The sequence below is a fragment of the Syngnathus acus genome, chromosome 23, assembly GCF_901709675.1.
Source record: "Syngnathus acus chromosome 23, fSynAcu1.2, whole genome shotgun sequence".
NCBI classification, from domain to species: Eukaryota; Metazoa; Chordata; class Actinopteri; order Syngnathiformes; family Syngnathidae; genus Syngnathus; species Syngnathus acus.
Genome location: NC_051107.1, coordinates 3,110,875 through 3,135,931, shown reverse-complemented (window position 1 = coordinate 3,135,931; position 25,057 = coordinate 3,110,875). Strand labels below are relative to the sequence as shown.

At 42.2% G+C, this 25,057-nt stretch overlaps 1 protein-coding gene across 2 annotated transcripts in view; it reads right to left on the bottom strand.

Annotated features, from left to right (window-relative positions):
• large1 (LARGE xylosyl- and glucuronyltransferase 1) overlaps positions 1 to 25,057 on the bottom strand; it is an 88,571-nt gene that overhangs the window by 6,811 nt on the left and 56,703 nt on the right. For both annotated transcript variants that reach the window (XM_037243119.1, XM_037243120.1), the window contains exons 2-7: positions 22,598 to 22,784; positions 15,850 to 16,148; positions 12,957 to 13,039; positions 9,387 to 9,510; positions 8,244 to 8,415; positions 1,395 to 1,499 (exon numbers count right to left, since the gene is read on the bottom strand). In XM_037243119.1, coding sequence (XP_037099014.1) covers positions 1,395 to 1,499; positions 8,244 to 8,415; positions 9,387 to 9,510; positions 12,957 to 13,039; positions 15,850 to 16,148; positions 22,598 to 22,784 — 970 coding nt within the window. The remainder of the gene's footprint in view (positions 1 to 1,394; positions 1,500 to 8,243; positions 8,416 to 9,386; positions 9,511 to 12,956; positions 13,040 to 15,849; positions 16,149 to 22,597; positions 22,785 to 25,057) is intronic.

Here is a 25,057-nt window from a genome sequence, read left to right as displayed (position 1 = left end):
TATGACATCTTAAGAAACAAGAGAGATTCATATCGCCGCTACTCCCCCGCCGCTTTAGGTGATAAAGTCTCATTCACGAGACTCCGAATCGCCCGCCGTGTGTTTACCGAGATAAAGCTGCGGGCGAGAAGCCTGCAAATAGACCGGCAATAGATGCTAAAATGCAGCTATGTGAATTGTACCCCAAAAAAAAGGAATAGGCAACACAAGGAGGAGGGGGGGAGAACTTCTCACTTCCACTGCTAATAAAATAAATCTTACTGGCAGCTACAAATAAAATTAGGCGTCCTATTTTCAAGGGGGAAAGATTGGAGCAACCCGAGCATTCTTCACATCCCGCTGTGCTCCATCTGTTGCTATGCCGCCGCGCAGCAGAGCGACCGCAGCTGGACTGGACACTTTTTCGAGTCGCTTTTCTCCGCTTTGCAAACAGCCGCTCGGCTCGCCGGAAGTGGAACAACTCGAAAGGTTAATAGAAAGATTAGCCAGTCATGAAGACCTCCAATGAACAGGGCCAGGATAAATGAAATATGCACATTTTGAGATAAATTTATTAAATGCGTTTAATGTCTACGAGCTGTTTTGGAAAGTTGAATTTTTTTTTTTTGTGGTGGTACTTTGTATAAAAACACGCGAGCGAGCATTCGTCAAGGACACGAATTCTTTTGGATCGAGAACTTTGCGACAGTTTTATTTTGCCACTATCATCTCCAACTAACAAAGAACCACCAAATAAAAATTCAACTCAAAAAGAATATCCGAACTTAACTGTATATTTAAAAACATATATATGGCGTGAGAAGATTTGTATTTTAAAATAAATAACGTACCCTTGGTGCAACCTTGCAAGGGCTTTGAAATGACATTTTCAATGCAAGCTTTTGTGAAGCGTGTTGCAGCATGACTCATCATTTTCGCACTCTGTGGGGTTTTTGTATTCGCACAAGGACCTCTCGAAACATACTAGAAGGTAGTGCTTTACCCTTTTTTTTTTAAAAAAAAAAAAGCTTCTTTGCTGGACTAATAGAAGCTCCTCCACTGCTTCTCACCGCTGTGTATTTGACGTGAATGCATTGCGGCATTTTTCAAATGCTAATCTTGGACTCCAGAGATAAAGAGGGAAATAGATTAGTTGTGATCCGCGGATATCCGTTGCTTTATTCCGTCACGTAGACTCACCAAAAATGACACCTACAAATACTATCATGGTACTAACTCTATAATTAGAGGAGTCATTTTTATTTTATTTTAAAAACATGCCATCAGTCCTGGTAGATGCTATTTTTATTTACAAAGCTGCCGCAAACAAACGCTTTTCTTGTGCTGTTCCACTAAGTGCTCTTTATAGAATAATTTTCTGCAGCTCGCTTTTATGGCGCTTATTAAAAACTCACCAGTGTTGAAGCCTCGACCCAGGGCAGGCCATGGTCGGTGGTTCTTCCATAAATTTCCAAGATACCAGTCACTCTGGTTCTCCACCAGACCAAGAACTTGCTGGCCTGAAACAAGCACAAATATCAACCTTTATTAACCTCACTCCACCGGGAGCTGCAGCCTATCCTGAAAAGACTCAGTGGCACCCCCTACTGGTAGAAATGTTTCAATGCAATACCTTTGGTCCTGATGCTTTGATTTGTTTTAAACTGTAAATCAGAGAGTACGCTGACCATTTTGCCCTGGGGGATGTTGAGAACTCCTTCCAGCTTTGATTTTATTCACAACACTCAGACTTTTGAAGCTACCAGTAGCTTGTTGTTGAATGAACAGAACAGTTCAGAAAAATATATACATCGCAATGGATTTTCAAGTGCTGTCAACTCATTTTCTGAGAAGCTCCTCATCTCACTTCAACATAGTTCCTTGGCCACAAGATGGCGTCAAAGCATTATATTATCACTCTGTTGGGAACAAACAATAATGTGTTTTTCTTAGAGAAGATGGGGGAGACTATATTTTAAAGTACATGTCCTCCAGAAAGCGGTCGGAAGGGATCAGCGACCAAAGACTTGAGGGGCACCTTAATCCTCTCATAAAGCTGCCTTTTATATCTGAGTCAACGGCAAACTGTAGGTGGGAGGGGCCTTAACTGCTACTCGACGCTACCATGACAAAAGTCACTCAGGGAGTTCCGTAATTAGCTCACGTGAGTCAAAACGTTTAGAGCTATGAATGTTAGAAACAGCAGAAGGAGGCGGAACGTAATAACGGCCCAGCAGTTAAGCCAAAAGAGGGAAGGATGTGGGCTTAAGGGCGAAGGATTTGCAAGGAGACAAGCCAGACGGATGGAAAGGTCAAGGAGACGGCCAGCCGACGTGGAGGTAGGGGAGGAAGCTCCAATAAAGGAGGATAATCAGGAGATTGTTTGAGCAGGCAGCCGTGATGACTGAGCGAAATGATTAGAAGCAAAAAGGTAATTCAATCAAACTTTGTGGTCCTTTTTAAATTGAGCCGCTCCCCAAACATCCCCGATGTTTATTCAAGCAGTGTTAGGTGTTAAAATATTCATTATCATCATGCCTTGTTTAAATTACTGCGATGGGGAGTGTCCAACAAACATCGAACGCTGTTGCGAGAGATTTAAAAAAAAAAAGGGCTGTGCTATTCTGGCATGCAAAGATAAAGCTTTTGTTTGAGTAAAAAAAAGTCTTTGAGAGATTTATGGACGACAATAAATTCCTAAAAACATCAATAGAGTTCTTGATTTGATATAGAATGGTAAACATGACTCAATAATATCAGCCGCTGTTAGAAGATTTATTTACATTACAAACTGTGTTTAAGCAAAGCGAATATAAAAGAGTGGAATGGGGGGAAAAAAAGGAGCTTTAATGCAGATGCTTAAAGTTAACTAGCGCGTCGTCAATCATGTTTATTGCCGCAACAGGTACTGCACAAATTTGTTTGCGGATTAATTCCTTCTAAGTCGAAAACTGTTAATTACTGAGCCTTTCAAATTGCTCAGCTTCTCGCTGTTTTTCCAAGGCGACCATCTGAGAGGAAAACATGACTGAAGGGATTGAAATGAAAAAAACAAAACATTAACACGGTGACCTTCTTAAATTAGAAGACAATTAAATACTTTTAATTGGAAAAAAACAGCAGGGCTGGAAGCTTTCGCTGGCTGTCAAGGAAACAAAAAAGACTTGGTAGACTAAAAAAAAATAAAACAAGGACCCAAGGACACAGACACCTTTTTTGAAATAAATTCATCAAAGAAAGCAAATAGCTCTCATTACCATCTGGATTCAAACAAAGCGCTCAGCTGTCAGCCACTGAATCAGCGATTTTATTTCTTCACTCTTCAAAGCAGAAAAGTGCGCATTATTCGTTTTAAATGAGATTGATTTTGTAAATCAGCAAAAGCTTTCCAAGCCCCTATATGGAATCTCGGTCAATACGTAGCTTAACATGTGATTAGTTGCATGTAATAATTAATTGAAGGTGTAGCCCGCACATTAAACCTTGGCTCATCTACAATAGAGGTGGTGACTGAGGTGAGGCTTGTTAAAATGGCCGCTAACAGAGAGCTTTAATGGTTGGCTAACTGTTGCCGTTAAAGTGATAGGACTATAAAACAAAACGGGCTTTCAGACAATGGGAGCCCCTTTTGTAGAAGCAAGCTGACTGAAAAAGCTTGGCATTACAGAAAAGCAGCAAAACGGAAGAGCGCTCGTAAGAGGATGAGAATAAAATCACGGTCTTAAAAATAAAAAATAAATCCCACGTCAGTTTGTGCTACTTAGGCTAGGATGCTAGCTAATACTTACTGATGAGCCTCAAGTGTTTGTGTTGAATGATTTAACAAAATACAACTATTTGTAACGTGAGTTGATTGCTACGCAGTGATGGCGCCACCTAGTGGCATCCCAATGTCATTAAAAAACCTTTGTCTGCTGTTTTCACGACAGAGACCAAATTGGAAGTTGACCAGGAAATGACGACTAGCATCCCGAGTGCATGAGAAAAGGCAAATGAATTGAAAAGTAAAAAAAGATACCGTATTTTCCGCACTATAAGGCGCACCTAAAAACCTCCAATTTTCTCAAAAGCCGACAGTGCGCCTTATAATCCGGCGCGCCTTATATATGGACCAATATTGAGCCACTACGGCAGGCGTGTCCAAATATATGGACTCATATGTGGACAAAGTTTTAAAATGGGCCATTCATTGAAGGTGCGCCTTATAATCCGGTGCGCCTTATAGTGCGCAAAATACGGTACATTGATTTTTTTTCTTTTGGCAGTCTTATTACAAAGTAGAGGATGGAAGAGTTGGGCAAAGCATTGGCTCCAACGAACGTGGGCAGTAAACAACAAGTTGTGTTGAGAGCACAGTGCTCTGTATTACGCCACAATTGCCCTGGCAACGTTTCCGCTGTGTTTCTTTGTGCACTTCAAACAGTCCCAGCTGAAGATGAACAGATGGAGTTGGAGCTAATAAATGTTGAATATTTACTAGTATTACTGCAATGCAGCAAAGTGGGCAGACGAAAAAGGGAGGGGATGTTGTGGAAAGGAGCACGCGGAAGAAATGGGACGCCCACCGAGGCGATTTTTATCGCAACCGACGGCACGGAGACAAATAACGTGTAGCAAAACACAGCGTTAAATTGCGAGCCGGCGGGGCGCGGCAATTGATTGTCACCGGCACATCATCTTTGTCCCGCTGCCCTTGAACGCCAACTGATCAGCTAAAAAGCCTTTTTGACGCACAAGGTTTGAAGTGGCGAATGAGGAAAAAAACGATGTGTCACAGCAATACGCTAAGTGCTGCTAATTCAAGGGCAGTTACTTGGCTAGGAAACACTGCCCAAGCATCACCTGAAATTAGTTTGGTTGTTCTAACATGGTGGAGAAAATGAGCTTCTGATGGCAGCTAATTAGCGGTGTTTGCTAAAATGGCATTTTTGACTATTTAGTGAGATTTTTGAGAGAAAATGTCAGAAAATGTGTGTATGGTCGATGTTTACGGGACTGTGTGATTACATTTGACAACAGGGGCGACTGGCGGGCTTTTACTTCAGTGCTCCGTGATGAGAGGCATCACGCTCCGGTGAGCAACGGAATGAGGAGTGGAAATGAGAGGGTTTTTTTTCCCAATGGTCACAATCCCGTGTCTTGTGATGTATTGATTCCATTCAATGAGAGCTGCCATGTTTTGCTGACCTTTTGAACAATGCAGAAGCAAGTCATGGAGTGACGTGGACAATGGAAGAAAAGTGAACGGTTAAGTGGAGGCCATTGAGGAAAAGAAAATAAAGGCATCTATTTTAAAGGCAATCTTCAGTGGAGAATTGAATTTTGGTTATTATCATTATTCACCTTGTGAATCTGAGAAAAATCGATCACAATTATGTTGCGTTCGCCAATTTAACTAACCAACAATAATCTCAGTAACACAAATTTTAGGTCGATAGCAAAAAAAAAAAAACCTCCATTGCTTATAACAGTTGTTTGACAAACCAGTTTTAGGTGAGGAATTTAAAGTGTTTTTCAAATTAGCTGTTATTTTACGACTTGAGTGTATTAGAGCACAAGTGGGTGATTTGGGTGTTATTTTAAAATGGAGGGAGAGCACAGAATTGCTACCTACACAGGAGTTTGTTGCCTTGAAGAAATATCTAGAAGAGGCATGTCAAAACTTAAAAATCTGTCTTTCCGTAAAATTATGCTAAAAATAGTTTTGAGGACTCGCTTAACTCATTCACTGCTATTGACAGCTATAGACATCAAAAATTAATTTGGCCTTTGCTGGCAGTGAATGAATTTTAAGATTGGTGCTCCAAATTAATTCTCGAAGAATCACCGGCTTAGTGCAGCAATTCAGTTGTATTTAACTTTTCAATCCTGTCAAATTTTCATGACCATTGGCATCCACTTATTTTCGAGTCATATTTCCTACTGGCATGATCATGCGATACATGCCTCTGGCTGCAGCACAGAAGATTCAGAAAAAGGTGTAATATGGCAACAGGAAGGAAATCTATTAACATCTCTGGGACATGCACTGTACATCATGTTCATAAATGGGGAGTCAGAGCACATCTATTGAAGAGACTCCACAGCACTCCTGAGAGATGAAGAATTAATGAGTTCAAAGGCATTACAACACACTGCTCAATCCCCCGCCCCCCCCCGCACACCTCGACATTAAACACCTGACCTCAACCTGCCTGCCCTCCGCCGCTTGATACACACCATTGCACGCCTCTCAAATTTGTCCAAGTGGCAAGGGTCAGGGACTACGCTTTCTGGAGGCCATGCGACGTGGGAATGAAGGTAAAATGAAATATGGGGTCTGGAGTGCAACTTTTAATTTCTCTAGAGCTCTTACCCGACCTTATATTATCAACTGATTAGAATTGAGGGGGGGGGTTCCAGGAAACCGGCAGGGATTTCTGACACTGGATGGATAAACGATGTACATCGCTCTTGCGGTTTTAGAACCCATCAGCAAGTCAGCATTTAAGGGGGTTGGGGGGGGGGGGGGGGGGATGGACACCGCACCGTGCTGCCATAATCGTACGGCAAAACACAAATTGATGCAGGGAGAAAAGACCACCGGGTAAAATTACATCCACTGATGGCCACAGCTTTCGAGCTGACAGGGAAAGACGGGGTCCGGTGCATCCGCAGTTCTGCTCGACGGGATGAAAATATCCTTCAGAGCCCATTTGAAGTGCCGCTAAACAATACAAGCAGGGAGCAGCCAGATCGATGAAGACAACACCGAAAGAAACATTTTGAGAGCATGGCAGACAGTCATTATGCACTGAGGCCCCATAAACATGCTTGGTTTAAAAGCGGAGCTCATACTGTCGCATATCATTTGGAGTTATCGATTAGTAGAATCCAGCACTTTAGGACGATCGGCAAATAACACCGGGGGTGGTAAAAGTGACCAAAGAAGGCATTGAACGCAATGTAAAAAAACTGGAATGCATTAGTAGAAACGTAATTACAGTCCAAACCTTGCAGCTTTTATCCCTTCATGTTAAAAAATGACAGCAAAACTCACTTAAGAGTCCCCAAAACGGAGGTTGTGCAAATAGTAATGCACCCAAATGAGATGTATTGCGTCGCTGGGGTGAGCAGGACTTTTGGTCATTTCGAGTTCCATCTATAATTTGCTTTACAGATAACACCTCAAAATAGCTTCCTCGACTCTCTGAGGGTTGAAAACAACTCCACACCTCCTGGTTTACAATCCATCCCTTCATTCATGTGTAAGATTACCAGGCTGGCAGCGGAAGCTTATTAGATGACTCATTCAAACTGAAATGTTCCAAATGGAAGGCCGTGAGTACTATTAAAAAAAAAAAAAAAATCACAGGTGACAAATGTTGTACACAACCTGTTGTTACTTAAGATTATATTATACCTTATATATAGAGTGATACCTTAAGATACAACTTGTTAAATTTTATGCTTTGATTTTCGACAAAATTGAAAAAACATTTCACAACAAGCGGCAACAATCAAATAAAACAATAAATGGGTATTTAAAAACAAACGGTGGAGCAGCACACATAGACAGAATTATTATTTTTTTTATCTTTTGCAAAAAAGGCTAACTAAGAAAATGTAAAAAGTTTCTCCTTTTGAAGTATCGCTTTTCTCTGAGTGAATGTTGGGGCCTACTTTTGCTTTTAAACATAATGGGAACGAACGACTGAGCCCGACTGGGCGAGGAGCGGGTGGCAGAGGTGGTGCATTGGAGTCAACTGTTAATGAAGATTGATCCAAAGCGCTGCCGGCTGCGCCACTCTATAGGACAGCAGCTCCGATAAATCTTTTAAGTGATTCGCTGCCATCCCTGCGCCTACGTGACTTCCTGCAACCTTAACTTTCGCCGATGGATTTGCCCGCAGGACTTTGTGCCCCCGTGACACACGCTGCCTTTTATGTCTTTAACGCTGCCCAGGCATCCTTTAACTCGAAAAAAGGTGCTAATTGGGTTTTCGGTCATTATGTGAACTGTCTGGAACTCTGTGTAACAACTTACTTTTCAATAAAGTTCGTGTTTTGCAAAGTATTTGAAAAGTATTTGGATTTATAATGACCGTACCATTTTAGGGACTTAAATATTAATACTAATGTAAAAATGCATTGATTATCGATCTCATGTCAATAGATATTATTTGACTAATTATTTAAAAATGTTAAAAAGAAATTTGATTGATTGTGAATTCACAGTTGCTGTTCTTCGAGTGAGAAAATTGGTCAAATTCCCAAAGTGCTACCTTTGAATTTGTGGAAGACGGCCCATAGCTCGGCGATGTCCGTGGCAAACGTGATGTCTGTGTCCAGGACGATGACTTTTTGGAGATCTGGCGGAAGCGTCTTGGTGAGCACCAGCTTCATCAGACCGTAGATTCCAGAGTAATGCTTGTTGGGGATCCACGACACCTCAGACTGCATCATTAGCGCGATGAGACAACAAACACAACAATCTGTCAGTGTTTTAACGGGGACTGGAGGCAATTATTAAAATATTCTTACGAGTATCCTGCATTGATTGATTAGATAAAAATTTGTTTTACAACTGTTTTAGCTCTGACATTTAGTATATATGGTTTTAAAAAAATGGGGCCTAACTTGGTGAGTGACGTGGGTGTTAGTAGATGGAGGTAGATTTTTTTAATTAAAAAAAAAACAAAACTATCATTCCACTGTATATGGAAAAACGGAGCATTTATAGTTCTTTTTCTAACTATCTCAAACTAAATAAGGACCCGCTGGTCTTGTACAATATATGAGAATTGGTGATACCCCGTCGACATTATTCAAAACTCAAACTTTATCTGGAAGGCAAACTATCTTAAAATATGGTTTCACTTTGCTTGCTAAACTTAGACAAGTTGGATATTAAAACAGGGCACTTTTGGGCATTTTGCTTCCAGAAATTTATGCGTTTTGACAAGTAGTCTGGGGGAAAAAAAAAGTGCCCCGAATACACATTTAAGCGCTTATTTTCACTGAGCATCATCATCTGTAGGACAGTTGCCTGTCGCTAAGGCGCGAGCGGCACTGCTTGCTCTCCGCTGTCGGTGGGAAAAGGATGCTGTTTGCATAAAACTCTTTAAATAGAGTTAACATGACATCCATCACACCCGGGGCACTCGTTCCGTTGCTGCAAAACTAACATGCTGCAGTTTTTCGCCTGCGTAAAATCATCTAGTTGCTAATGCTAAACGTACTTCATCTCTACGCTAGGTAATTTCTTTCCAAACTTTTTAGTAGGCAATGAGGTTTTTTTTTTCCCTAATCGGAAGGCTTTGTAGTGTGAAGTGTATTAAAAGTGCAGTAATTATAAAAGGGACAGGTTGCATGACGGGAGGCAAAGCGCCGAGTCACCGAAGCAAACGGGAGCAGGTATTTCTCACCTTCAGCTCATCTGCGTCATAGAAGTCGACCCGGACAGCAGGAACCATCCAGGTGTGGAACAGAGACGACAGGATTTGCTGAGCTATGGAGTCGGTGATGAAATGGAAATGGAGGGGGTTCCGCCTGTGGACACGCATGCACATACACGGGGCGAGGCTTAAATATATTTTATGCACTTTCACGGGAAAGCTTCAAAGCATTCTATAACTTCAAATATGCTTCAATGAGAAATTGAAATGCATCGTCAAACCGCAGTTTCTTACAGATTGTCCTACTTTGACGAATGAGAAATGATCTCGACGAAGTTTCGAGGCATAAGTTTTGCTTAAAAATCTCATGCCATGTTGTGGCATGAGATTCTCAATGCAGCACATCATTGAACTTGTTTCGCAATAATAGCGCTAGCTAAATCGTTTTCGTAATAACGTCAATCAAATCAATTGACTAACTAACCCGAACGGGTCCTGTGCACTTAACAGTCTTCCTCGGCGAAACTACATCTGCTGATGAAGACTGCGCGATCTGCACGAAACCACCGGAGCAAGCAACTCTGTCGACCATTAGCGGAGATTGTTTTTGCTAATCTAAATATCGTTTGAACGGAGCGCGGCGTGCCGGCCTCGGGGAGACACAACGCCATGAAGGAGATGATTCATCAGACAGGACGGCCAAGGCTTTATACAGAAGAGACAATAAAGTCTGACCCAGGAGGAACTGCATCTTTTATCCTGGGACTCCTTTGAAATTAGATGAGACAGCTTAAAGGGATTTATGCTGCTAAATGCATTTCACCAAACACTGGCTTGTGTGCTTGTCAGAAAAGGGTGGACGCACTTAGTAGGTATTCGGGAATGTAAACCAGGTCAAGATTTAGAGAAAGTTAACAGGGGGAAGTGAGCGCCATGGGACAACATAGGCTGAATGACTTTGGGAATCAATGTGTCAGCTGCACTCGCTGGAGGAGTCTGCGAGGTGCACAAGAGAGATGCAGCGTCGACCTCCATACAAGATGTCAGCGCAAATAATGCCCCGACATTCTTTTGGACAAATAACATCATTCATTTTACTGGGGGCTTGTGCTAAAATAAAAAATAAAAAGTAAATGTGTCTAGCAGATACTGATAATCAGGGTCACGCCTTCCGCAATGCTCTCCCACGGAGACGCCGATTTATTTGTCGGCTAGGAGTGAATCGAGAAAGGATATTCTAAAGCGTGAACCTTCACCTTCACATTTCAATGCCAGCCGTTTCCATGACAGCATTAACCATCACAGTCACCTTGCATTCAGAAATGTAGCGGTAAAGAAATCTGTTGAGGCTAATTAAGCAATTTAGTCGTTTCTCTCCTGAATGATCACCGCTTGTAAATATGTAACAGCTTTCCGTTGGCTGCTCTTTAAAATGCTCTGCATGTTTCAGCTGGTAATAAATTGTGGTAAGACATGTTCCCTGCTTGCCGTAAAGACATGACGCAAACAAATAAAGGCAAGGACAATTGGGCTAAGAATGGTCCACACTGTTGGTGAAACCATGAAAGATGCTATGAGGTGCTCAATGGATTGGGACGGCACAAATGTCAGGTCTTAGGAAAACCAAATGCCATGGCCCAAAAACAGAGCAGTCTGGAATCTGGAGCAAAGGTCCGTGATCTCACTTCAGCACAAATTAAGGTGTCAGGATATACTGGGCTGAAGCAGGAGATACCATTTTAATACATCGACTTGCCTGGAGACCTTAACCCCATTTAGATTTGGCAGTGGAATCAAGGGCGGGAGCGGCTCAGTGCAAGTGGGACTCGGGGAATGGAAGGACACAGTTTGATATCAGCCGGGGGCCGAATTAAGCAAGAGAGCAGTTCCGAGTCGGGGCAGATGGTGGCTGGGACGAGTTACTTGAGCCCAAAAATCCTCAACTCCCCATCACTATAAAATCTCTCCTCAAATACGAGATGGGATTGTGTTTGTGTGAAGGTTGTTTAATTTCACACCTGACGGGTGGGTAGACACCCAGTCCGGAGACCTAACTATTTGTATACAAGCAATTAGAAAGTCAATTTTATTCGCCTCCTTTAAGCACATCAGACCTGTGCGGTAAGCAACACTAAAAGGTGGCCCATTAAATCATTAAGACAATGACACTAGAGAACAATGAGTGAAAGCAATATCGACCAAAAGCTCTCCTCTTTGTGCGCCCAGTTTAATCACTTTTGTTGAAGATGTGAGGCCGGCGATACAGGTCAGGAAACTAGTTGACAAGAAAGTAAACTAACAAGACTGCAACAGGGGAAGTGATTCCATTTTGGGATATCATCAGATATTGACGATAATTGAGGCAGTACGGGACGAGAGCCGATTTGCTAAATACTGCAGGTCGTGTCATGACAGGGTCCCGTGGTGTTTGGCAATCAATGGGCCAGCTGATCCAATCCGTTCAATTTCAGCAACCCCTCTATGAGAGGACGGGCCAGCATGGCTGATCTCGCAGGGTGCTGTCGACTCGAATGCTTGTCACTCAGTGGCAAAACAACAGTGAGTCAACATTTAAAGCCCTCGTTTGATTCAACATTGCCTCGGGGGGTTGGAATATTAGCCGCTCGATTGGTGACCGCTCCGTAGCTTAAAAAAAAAAGGTCATTCCTGTACAAAGCCAAGCTCATCATCTGCTTTGAGCGTAGGATAGTTGTGTTTGTCCTGCCAAAGTCACCTCCAATTAGCTTCAAGTCGGCATACCCTTTTTTAAGATCTAAATCATATCAACGTGTCCAAAGCTTGGCATCAAGAACAATCTGTTGCGACCTTGCCTCGGTTAATTCAATGTACAGAGAGCACCTTCAGTCAGGCAACCGAACATCCATAAAAAAAATCCATTCTCTCTCCCCGTTTGGTTAAGAGTGTTACGGAAACGTGCTTATGAGGTGGAACAAACTTTTATGGTTGTTTGGAAGACTCGCTCAACCCTGGATGCTCTGTTGAAATAAATCAGCCCACCCACCGTGGTCATAGCAACTGTTGGCTTTAAGGAGTGAATTAATCAAAAGACTAATGGAAGGAAATGCTGAGGACATTTGCTCTGATTATGAAAAGTGCTCGACCCAATCACTGGAATGTGTGCCCCCCCCCCCCCCCCTTGCCTAGTCAACCTCTCTGTGCTTTGGCCACACCTGAGTGGCCATTTTCGCACTAAAACAACCCCTGAGTGGTAGACCATAATGCACTCCATCCGGCAGTGAGAGCATTAATTGTGAATAGAAATTCAATGAACCAAAGACAAAGATACTCCATCCATTATTTCAGAAGCGTACCGTACGTGGATTTCTAAGAAGCAGTAGTACTAAGCCTTGCACGCCGCACCAGGATCGGGTGGAATGTAGCATTGCACGAATTTAACTGATTACATTTGAATTATTTTTTTTGAGATAGGATAACTGTTCCCAACCCAGTGGGTTATTGTGCAAATGAAGTCCAATTGCCTAAATGTGGTTGTTTTTCTTTATGCCACAAACACCTGTTGCTAGAATCAATAACTAATTCCTTACTGATCAAAACATATCACCAAAAAAAACAACGTACCTGTGGAAAAGGACGGATTTAACCAGGGTCACTACATCTCGGCTCGCATTGTAACCAGCGCAAACGATGGCAACATGGATGGTCTGTGGAAAGAAGAAAAATATAAAGATCCGTGAGTGACAACAGAGGCCAACAACAGCTTTGCGAAATTTGCTGAAAAATATACCAACCCCCAGAGATGCTATAAAAATGCCGTTCCCACCCAAAAATTGAATTCACGTCGCAATTTTCAAGCGTTACAAACCACAAAATGAACACATCTCATTATTTTCTGTAAAATGTATTGTACCTATAGATGTTGCGGTGAAATGTGATTGCTGACAGCAGCTAAAGTGTTCCCTAGCCAAAGCAACAATAATGCAACTCTGTCTTGGGGGAATTGATGTCTCGAATGTGGCGAGATTGCTTTGGGTTGAATGACGTTATGAAAAAAGATAAACTCAATTCTTTGTCATCGTGTGCCGACAAGTGTTTGGGCATTTGCTCGAATAGCTTTTTGCTCAGTGCCAAACGTGATGTACATGTTTGGATGATCATAATAACGTGAGGTCTTCGCTGTCCGTCAAGGCCACAGAACGGGCCGGGTTAGATCTCCCTTATACGGGTCAGTGGGGGCTTGCTCGCAGGCTTGTATTTTGTCCATCTGTCACCGTGATAGCAAGCAGCCAGACAGCGAGAGGATTTGCCTGGACTTTTTAAATCAGCCCGTGAATCGCAAAAATGTTGTTTATGCTAAGTCAGATTTGACGTGTGAAAAAGTGGGTTAAGAGCATTGTGTGAAATCTGCAATGTGTCAGAGCAGAGTTGGAATAGAAAAAGTGACAGGCGTAGATTTGTTATCAGGATGAGCATTTTATAAACCTGCCCGTGTAGAAATATACCTTTCATTTTCTCTTTGGTTGGAGTTTTGGAGTAATTTCCTTGTTGGCGCATGCAACTTCATCTTAATGTTGTTTTTCGTGTCCTTTGTCTGTATGATCCTTTTGCCACGAGTTTAAAGAGTGTCACTGTGCAATTTATCTTCAATGCGCTCCTTTAAAGGAATAAAACATGTTTTTTTTTTTTACCCCTTCTGTTTAGACTTAGAATGTGAAGTGAAACGAAAGCTATTGTATGGATTTGAACTTTATTCACTTATTCCACAGGTGTCAAACTCAAGGCCCGGGGGCCTGATACGGCCCGCCACATAATTTTATGTGGCCCGCGAAGACAAATTGTGCATCAAATTCGTGTCTCATTACTAGAATTCCAAATTGTCTTCACTTTTAATAATATCTTCTTCTTTTTTTTTTATATTTGACCGGTTTTTATTCGTCTGATTTGAAAATGAGTTATTGGTCAGTTTGTTTTGTAGCTTTTACTGTATATGAGGTGCTCATACATTTATTTGGGTTGACAGTCATGATGGCCCTCCGAACGAAGCTATGACTACAATGCGGCCCGCAAAAAAAACGAGTTTCTTATTCGAAATACCACTATTATTGTCTGTTTTAGTTTCCAAATCACAAATGTGCTGAAGGTTTTCTTATTTCATATTATATGAGTCTGGAATTAGTCACCTTTGCATTTTTGCAATGACGTGTTAAACATTTAGAGGGGTAGTGAAAGAAGAGTCACTTGCTTTAACTTATTTTGCAGGATTTCTCCCTCACTGCCCCGGGAAAGGGCTCCAATTTTAGCTCCAAATGACATCTTGACACGTCAAAACTCAGTGCGCATTTTCGTTTCCACCCTCCAAGCTTCCACTGTAATCTCCCCTCAGGGGTCAGGGCAGCCTGGCTAACCCTCCAAGTGAGCAAGCGGTCGTGTGCACGCACTGCCGGACTGGTGCCCGAGTCAGACTGGCCCTCTTTTGATTTTTGTACTTTCAGCCCACAAGCTGTTTTGCCTTCTCTGTATTCCGTTTGCATACGAAAAATACTCAGCCAAAAAAAAATGTACGCATGACTGACAAGCTCTGGTGTGAAAGTAGGCTGCGGTGGTGATAAGACAACATCTAAGGACACTACAGACACCCACGAGTGAGAAAGTACAAGAAGTGCGACTCCTTGAAAATGCCGAGGAGACAAATCAGCTAAACCTTCAGTTGGCAAAAGAGACACCTTGAAATTTGCCGCTTCGACTTTCCATTACACATGCTTATTATTCTTCATAATGTGTGCTTTCACAGAAAAATCTACCACATAGTAAATTAATATCAGTACTACTACAAGCCTGCCATTTTATTGATTAATTAATTTCATAATGTTATTTGTTTATGCATTTATTTGTGTATGTATTTATTTTATAACTTGGCTAGTTTTTCCTCTTACGTATACAAAAAATGGCGGGCGCTAATGCTAGCGCTAGCATGTTTTGCATGGTCACCTTGCAGTTGAAGAAAAAAAAAAAACATTTGGCGGGACGAGCAATGAAATCAGACTTAATCTAACGATCTGGCGTGGTGACATCATTGAATCTTGTCCCCTCTGTGTTTGTTTATATAAAGTACATGAGGAAATACTATATACACTGTACATTTCTTTTCTAATCCAAACATTACAGGACAGCCCTATCGGATGGTCTCCCTAGATGTGTCAAGTTGTAAAAACGAAAAGCCTTTGGACTTATTTCTGACTGTCAGTTGACTCCCCAAACGCTTTGGAGTTTTTATTGAGCTAGTGTTAAGATACGCTATCTTCATTCTGGTCATCCTCCCACTGAGCTAAAATGTGCTGCGCCGCTGCGGGAGCACTATCAGATCACAGCATGGCAATGCCGCACTTCTCACACGATACCAGCCGTCTGACCCCATTCCCGGCGTCAGAGATCAGACTTATGAGAGAATCCAAAATCTAAACCTCGTCTCAAAAGTCAGCGCTTTAAATTCCAACGTTAAGTCGAAACGCCTCACCTCACACTTGTCCACGACTGGCTGCTGGACACAGTCTGAGCTGTTCCCCACTGCAGCAGCTTTCTGGCCCTCATTATCACCGGTGCCCTCCTCTGAATGGGCTCTGCTTTGGTTGCCATGGTGACCGCCGTACGGAAGGCGCGACGAGGGGCTCCGGGGTGGTCGGCTGAGCTCGCGGCGGAGCGCCCGATTCTCCTCCTCCACCGCCCGCACCCGCGACTCCAACGCTTGCCGCTCGCCCGCACCTCCGGCGGGCGTGGACGACTGGGTCTCCAACGGTGACAGGGGGAGTGGCTTCACTGTGGAGTTCAAACCAACAGAAGCAATCTTAAGTGTTTTTCACAGTATGACTTTTCGCTCGGGGCAATAAATCAATAAAATCACAAAACTGCCAGTAAAGCTACGGCTTGACTTACATGTGAAAAGCCTTGTGACTGATTGGAATCAATGTTTTCCACCATGTTACACAAGACAGACAGGCATATAGGTTAATCCCAATGCGCAAGGAAGTGACATGAGAATCTTCAAAAACAACATCAAATCAAAGACAAAGGAATGCAGATGTCTTCCTTTCCTGTTAGGTAAGACCACCCAATATGTGTTCAATCCAAGTCAGTGACAATTCCTCACCCTTCTCTTTGAAATGATCAAATAGAAGCGAGTAGCTCGGAATAGTCATTTTTTGAGGGATGAACTTCAAGCTTCGATATATCTTTTGAAACTGAAGGCCCCCCTGAGGGGATTGACAGGCTCGGGTTGAGGTTCATTAAATAATACAATAGGTTTTTTCCATTCTGATGTCTCACCTGGGTAAAAAGCTCTGGCAAGCTTCACATACTGTTTTACAAAAGAGCAAGGAATTTAGAGTTGACTGTATTGATCTGTGTTGGGAAATCTGTGGTACGAATCCATCTGTAATTTTAGTGGGAGACCAGCTGCTTTTATCGGGGTGGCCATGGTCCCCATTTTTCTCTGGGTGTTAGATAAACGAAGGTGGTCGTGAATACACGACTGGGGAATATGCTAATCAAGTCCATTTGAAAGTTGACATTTTTCTGTACGTATCTACTTTAAATGAATCAGCGGAATGAAAAATTCCTGGCCGGTCGCTTGTTTGTTGTTGATAATGGAATTTATTTCCCCCGCACCCCTCTGGTGATTTATAGTCTCCTATGGCTGCAAGATATCAAAGCAGCCGGTAACCGAAGGAGGCTAAGCCTTCTTCTGGAGAACCAAAACTCAATTTGGGTTCAGTTGCATCCACATAATTGGCACAATGGATTCTCGTAGAAGAAACCTTCAATGACCATTCATATACGGTGCCTCGAGATTGCTGGTGAAATGTTCAGATGATTCACTTTTGGACATGCGACAAACAACCAAATTCATGATGCTCAACTTTCAAACACGTTTCCAGAGGCAAAAAATATGTTAGCATACCACCGGTGATTATTTACTCTCTCCATCAAGACGCAATATATTTCACAAAATAATTCACCCAAGAGCGAATATTGTTGCTCCAGGGTTTTCAATAATGGTTATTTAATTATAGCTCACAATCTAGTCAGCGTATAACAACCGTTCAATTGATCCAATATGCACACCCTGGCTTATCTAAAAGGAAACAGGGATGTAATTAATGTTATCAATTATACCTGTGTTGACTGAAATTAAATGTCATAACGGGTCACGGTGAAAGGATCCATTGTTGTCGTACGAATGGAAGGATGTAAATCGTGGACAGCTGTTTGGGGGGTGGGTCTTGCTTGCCGTTGTGTGTAAAAAAAATTAAAATTGGAAAGCAAAATAACAGATATTCTTTCACACACATTGCTTTGACAAAGGAATGAATGTTCCGGTCCTCTTGTGAGCTTATTCAAAGGAATGATTCTATTCTCATATCCCTTGTCTAATTTAGCCTTCACATATTTCTAACAAAGACTGTGTAGCTTCTGTGGAATGAGGTCTGGTTTGATTTGGTAAGCGTAAAAAGGGAATGTACTCGAATAATTTGAAGAGTTCAGGTAAGGTGATTCCTGGTGAATACTACGATGGTTAATTCGCATACGAGATGCTCAAAGCAGGAATCTTGCAGTAAAGCAGAGAGCAACATATCTCAAAGATGACGCAGCGCTAAATCAAGTTTCAGGGACCCGAAACTGTCATGTTCGAGTCAAATTGCGGCGCTGTGGAGCGCGCTACACCTTCCGACATGGTGATTAAATTATGGGAGAACTAGGACAAGGCGAGATATGATTGTATTCGGATGGGACTGAAATAGAAAGTAGTAAACTCAGTTATGAGACTTCGATATTGTAGTTACGATGTCTCATGGGAAGTAACGGCCAGGCATCTCAAATCTCCCAAAGTCTTGGGTGGCCCGCTTCAGAAGGATTGAAATCGCTTTGAGTTGCTTAGGCTGTGCCCTAAGATGGTTTCATCCCCTGAATTGGGTCACAGCCATTCCACTCATGGTCCTGTGGGAAGCAGGTTAAGCATGGCAACTCAGACCTCCCAGTCCCTGGCCACCCTTCTGGAGTTACACCAGAGGGACGCCAATCTAGCTGTGAGATACAATCCCTACGGTGGATCTCCGAGACCTCCATGCTCAGAACATCTCACCCAGGGGGGCTTACGTAATATATGCAATTATAGACACCAGGCACAGCAAGTCGGTCCCAAAGGTCTTGACTATAGAAGATGTGTCAGAAATGTTCCAGGACTGGAGTAACCAAGGATTTATTTCAAAGCTACCAGTTTTCACCTTCAAAGTAAATCCCCTGACCTGGCTTTATGCAATTTTTTTCCCTCGCTCATTCCCAAGCTCAAGAGGGTCATTAAAGTAGGCCCATTTTGAAGACGTGGACGATATTAAGACGATTTTGTACATGAAAGTGAGGAGCACTTGAAAGTGTGTCAGAAACCCTTGGGAAAACGTGTTAGGGGAATTACTTCCAAGGGAAAACATTGGAGTTCATAGTTTAGAAATAAAACCCTTTGTCACCCAAGTCCTGGAACCTTTCGGACACACATGTAAGAGTAGGAACATAGATTGTAAAGTAAATTGAGAACACACTACCAATCTTTAAAAAAGAAAATATTCAGGGGCGTACATTAGTAATGGATGTTTGTTGATGTTTTCGATTATACGATTATTTTCAAAGGCTATCACAAGGCCACAAAGCATCACGCCGTGTTTTTTTGACACAGCATTATGTCTTAAAGGATATTAGCATTTAAATGAGCCTTGTAAGCAGAAGCAAGAATATTACCCAGTTATCCAAGACATAATTTGCTTGATTATTAATGATTATTATGGTTAACTTTCTATAGATCTTTGGTCATTTGAAAGACCGACCGACACTAATTTCTGAGGAGCCTGAGTAACACATTAGCCTTAAATAGGTTTCTTTGAGTCGGCATAATTTTTGTAATGCTATTGTCCGTCTGGGAAAAAAAATAGCCCTCGTAAGGTTCATTTCAAAAGGGTGCTTAGAGTAAATGAGTTTTGCAAAAAAGGTCAAACAAAGAAGTAATTAACAGGCTTTTCCAAGATGATTATTATCATGAGTTGAAAGTGTTCCATAATAAATACCAGCTTTTCTGGTACCATCTTTGTTTTTGTTTGGAGTCTCAAATAATTCTGTGTTCAAAACCTCTAAAATGCAAAGAAATTCTTAATTTTTTCTCAAATTAGGTGGATTATTTCGGAATTAGTGAGCATGACACCGTTGCACTCTAGTTTCCCTTTCCGCTGGATGGTTTCGTATTATCCAACAGTCGACCTCAATTTTGAGATAATTTCGCTACACAGCAAACGCAAAAATCAATATCTCGCAGCTTTGAATCGCATTCATTTCACCTTTGCATTTGTTAGTTCTGGCGCTTTAATTAGCGTTGAGCTCCAAAAAGCCTCCCGCCAAATCATTTGTCTTCCTCTTAATAAGGGAGCATAAATTGATCAATAAGGTAATAGTAGCGGGCCTTTCATTAGCTCCGACTAGCCTCCAGGTTTGCGGTCTCAAATGGTAAACATCTCTGGGGGCAGATTGTATTAACTATTGCTAATTAAACTTAATTACAAATCAGTGTAGCTGCCTGATGAATGTGTTCTCAGACGATGCCCGAACAGAAATGATTTGCGAGAGACGAAGAAACGTTCGCCTCACTCCGACCGCAGCCCGTGTTACTTTTACGGCGCAACAAGATAAACAGTGCGGATTACCTAACAAAACCACTTTTCACACCCACTTATCAGATCCTTCCAGCGATGCCAATAAACATGGAAATGATCTATTTTCAGTACGCCGGAGAAGTGACGATAATGATACACGACGATCGCGCAAGAATAAAATGATTGACAGGTCAATTAAAAAGCATTTCAACGGCGACTATACAGTGACGGGAACAAAAGGACAGGCTCACATCTCAGAAATTCAAGATAACAGTGTTTACGTGTGCCCAAATGATACGTTTCTTCGGCAACCGGCAGATAGGATAACCAAGTAAACGACTCAGTTAACAAGACAGCGCTCCCAAACAGAAATGTAAATCACGAGGGGAGCTGTCAGCAAATGAGACTTCAGCTCACTGAGCAGCTAAAGGATTAACTCTACAAGTGGTTTGCTTTTTCGGGGGACCATTAGAACCAGCGATTGCCAAGAAAAAAAGCATTTGGCTGCTCAGTACATTTCATTATATATGGATTACGTCAACAAATTCATTTCGCTGAGCGGATGCTGACAAACACGAGCATGACGGGCTAACGAGTAAAATGTGAATCTTGTTGAAATGTGAAACAGTTCTACCAAAGCGCATAGGAAGACGCAATCCCTCTAACTCTGTAAGACAAGACAGACAAAGGAAAACAATGGAGAGAGCGCGGGACTGGTGTGAAAAGGAAAGCGCAACGGTCTTACTAATTGGCACATTGACACCCTACCTCGAGCTGACCTGGCGCCGCGTCCTTTTTACAACTTCCCCGAGCTGGCAGATATTTGAACTAAATCTAGTAATGACTTTGCGGGCCGTGGCAAAGGCTGCATTATTGGAGCATATTCGCATAATTCCCTCGTGAATGGAACTCTGAGTGAAAATTGTCATTTTAATCATAATTAATAATGGCACGAGCGCAATATTTCAATCCGGTGAGGCGTAGTCATTAAATGGCTTCAGGAACTTGCCTCGGCCCTGCTTCGTTGACACGAGGTAATCAACTTTGGACAGGCTTCGGTGGTTCATTAACGCAACCCCCCCCCCCCCCCCCAAGGAGGAAAAAAATAGGAAGAACAGGGGACTTGGCCGACAGGAAATTTGTTTCTGTAGATTGTGGATTCACTTTGCTATTGGGCCGCTGGGCGATTCTGCTTAGTCATTGTACTTTCCGGCCATTCCTGTGGGACGTGTGTATGTTAAAGCAAATTGAAGATTGAGATCTAAAATAGCAGCTTGTCCGGGTATGAAGAACAACACGCCAAAAAAAAAAGTGTGCGGACTTGTGTAATTGGATGATCTCTTCTGGATGTTTCCAGGCAAAACAAAAAGAAGAAAAATACGATCGATAGCCGTGTCTGATTCATCAACCGAGTGAGTCCCTGTCGGTCATGTTCATCGCAAAGGTGGACTCAACGGCAGCCTTTGGCGAGACGGGCTCTCTCGATCTTATCGTGCCGAGCCTCTGGGAGGTTATTTGAAGCGAACGAGACCTGGCACCGATCCTATAAAAGACGAGCGAGCAAACAAATGCTGCACTTTTAATGGCTATGGAGACAAAAGTTGCTGAAAGAGAATCGGGAAGCAGTTGTTGCACTGCACCGCGAGGAACTTGAACGGGAAATTTGCAATCCATTTTCTTGAACAAGAAGTAATGGAAAGAGAATTATGCCATCATCCATCTATTGGTGCATATTTCATTGTCATTAAGGCATCGAGCACCAGATGGTGAGGAGGCTTTCTTGGAATCACGAATGAATAAATTGCCTCAAAATGCCCGAATACCAAGAACAAGATCAAATCTGTATTGTACAAGCTTTTCTGAGTCGAGATGAAAAAAAAAAAAGAAAGAAAATAATCATATATAATCATACTGAAACTATCAACTTATTTTCCCCATGCTTTTAGACCATAGTTCCTTCAGAACGATTCTGTTAAGTATTTTCCTGAAGTTGGCGCCAAGCATGCTTGTTGTAAGGTAACACAATTTAAAAGCGCAAAGAAGATGGCATCAGCATTTCTGTTTGGTGCATTACATAGATAGGCCGACATCATGCGAGAGGTGCAAACGCTTGGAAAAAGCCTCGAGTGATAAAAGCAATCACTATACTGGTGACTCAAGCAACAATTTCCATACAAATATACACTAATGCCTGAAGGTGTGTAGAGCCGCAAGTGTTAAAAAACACAACTACACAGGCGATGCTGTTGTCTGACGAAACAACAATTGAGGGGAAAATCACTTAAAAATATTTCGAGAATGTTTTCAAAATTAAGACTTTCCTCCAAAAGTGTCAGTTTTGACCCAAAGAACTAAGAAATCTTTATTCTTGTATTATTACTTTTTTATTCAAAACTCTTCAAATAATTTTGATTTTATTGTTGATTTTTGTAATCGTCGCCTTTATTGCCTCGACAGTTTTCCCTCGAATAAAAAATTTGATTCTCCGATTATGATGACTTATTTACTGCCTTTTGGCTCTGACCTGGTAACATTTTATCGGTTGCGATCATCATCCGCCCCCGAAGGATTTACCTTGAAAGCTGCCGACCGACAGGTAGAGCCAAGTGAGCGCTGGGATGAAGAGCAGGGCGAGGGAGGCCGCCAGGAACTTCCTGCGTCCGCGACACATTCCCAGCATCCTCTGGACCGAATCGAATGGAAAGAGAGGTGGGGTGACCTCTATGTGGGTAGCAGCTGTTGCCCACGATGATTCATGGCACTAAAAAAGGTGAGAGGAGAGATAAACTGGGTTAGAGTGCAAAGCGCCGGTTTGACAATGCTGTCATTGCCGTCCATTTCATGACATTTTAATGGCGTGGGGATGATGTATTTTTTCCCCATTACATTTTCAGCACATTTACCAACGTCACGCCACATTGTTCCTACAAGCGGTCTCATCTGAATGATGTGTCGGGGAATTGCATATGCATGTGGTTTTAAGAAAAACAGCAGTACCGTAAATTATGCATCAGTATTTTGCGCTTTACAAAACAAATCTCGTCTCGGCTTGGCTGTTACGAAGTTTCACTTGACATGAGATTGAGAAGGCATGTCCATGAGGAATAGAGGCATATAAAAGGTCTGAAAAATCCTTGCTCGAAAAGACACAGGAAGTCCAACATTTTGGTTTAAAGTGGCCACTTTATGGTCATTTTGGTCATTTCCAGGGGACATTTTGTCTGATTACTCCCAAATTTGAGGCCCATATACTAGACAGATGGGAAATGGCAATTCGAGGTTGTTTTTTTGTGTGTGTGTGGGCAGACCAAGGCAACACGACCCATGACAAAATACCAAACTTAACTCCACAAGGTCAGTTTTTTTGTTTTAAACAACTTTGCTGATAATTGGTAATCCTCAATTAAGAAAGGAGTTAGCCATAATACCCCAGATGGAATTTTCTAATAAGCATCTAATCTAATAAGCATCATGTCACCCGGTGAAGCCCAAAAATGCAGGAGGAACAATTTCCAGTACTCCCCCCCCCCCCTCTGTCCTTGACAAACTTCTTTTATAGTGCCCAGTGTGCACGGTAAAAACTCGACTGGAGGTTAAAAGAGGTCGAAGGAGATTAAACAAGTCCGTCAAGTAAGACAAACGTTTCTTTGATAGGCCAACTATTAATCATTTCGGTAGCGCCTTGATCTTTAACCCCCCCGTGTGATATGAGCGCTCGGCTGGATGCTCTGATTTACATGGCAATCGTAACACTGAAGACTTTCATTATCACACGCGAGACAAAGTGCCTGCCCACAGACATCAATGGGGATGATACACTGAGAGCAAAGCCATCAATTAATCACATAGTACGCTAAAATTTAATTTAGCATATTAAGCACAATAGCAAGCGTGTGTGGAATGGAATTATTGTTTCTAGCTCACTTGGGGTTAACCAGCCTCACAGCTGTAATTTGGAGTGAGTACGATTTTAAAAGGCGGGTCTTGACCTGGCGAGTGACGTCGGTGTCATTTAATTAGAATGTTGAGATTGGCTAGCGTTAACTGGTAAATGTATGAGCGATTAAGCTATCGGTAGCTTGCGTATGAATTTACTTGGTATTTTTTTTAACCTTACTGTTTGTTCTTTCGGTGTGTTTATTTCATCCACCCCCGCCCACACACACACACACACACACACACACTTGAGACTTTGCGAAGCACAAAGCACCTTCAACATTACTTTGTCTCCCAATGTTATACTGATTTCTATTTGTGTTGATATACAAACTGTTATCTTTCCATCTAGCCTGTGCTCTACCGAGTTCCTTTTCAGTTTCTTATTGATGCAACTTTTGCATATCAGCCTGATGGCTGAGATGAAAAGTATTGAAAGCATTCCCTACAGCACCGGAACAAAAGCCCAAAAGGAAAGATAACATGCAGTTTTCCAATTTTTTTAATTTATTCAAACCTCTCATCTCTGCAGTCAAAGAACGGAAAGAGGCAAGACAACATGCGCCATGTAATTTACCTTAATCTCATTCCTCAGTCAAACTTTAATGACTCGGGTACGAAACACCACGTCCTCCCGAGATGCTGCAAACTTTTGAAAACGCGAAGCCTTGTTAAAAACGGTGACGTGCAAACTTTCCATTCCATCTGAGTTCAATTTGACTCCATTTAAATTCAAAGCAATAATGGCTTCTGAAAGCGAAAGCGTGTTTCAATTATCTACTGGGTTTTTACATAGCTGCTGTCTTTAATCATTTATAAAATGGATGAGGGAGAAGTAACAATGAGAGAAGAGTGAAGGAATGCACTCAGGTAGGGGAATTACTGTTTGTTGTGTTTGGCTTCCAGAGAGCAGTGCATCTATAATGCCTGGATGCTGACTGTTTGCAGGTAGGCGGCTCTGCTGCGACATCATGCAGAGAAATACAAAATATGACTTTTAATAAACTCCAACAGGACAGAGCTGCAGGTCTGGAAAGTGAACTACGCACGTACACAGTGTTTGTTCTGAAACCCTTGAAAGGACGCTATGAGGTATCA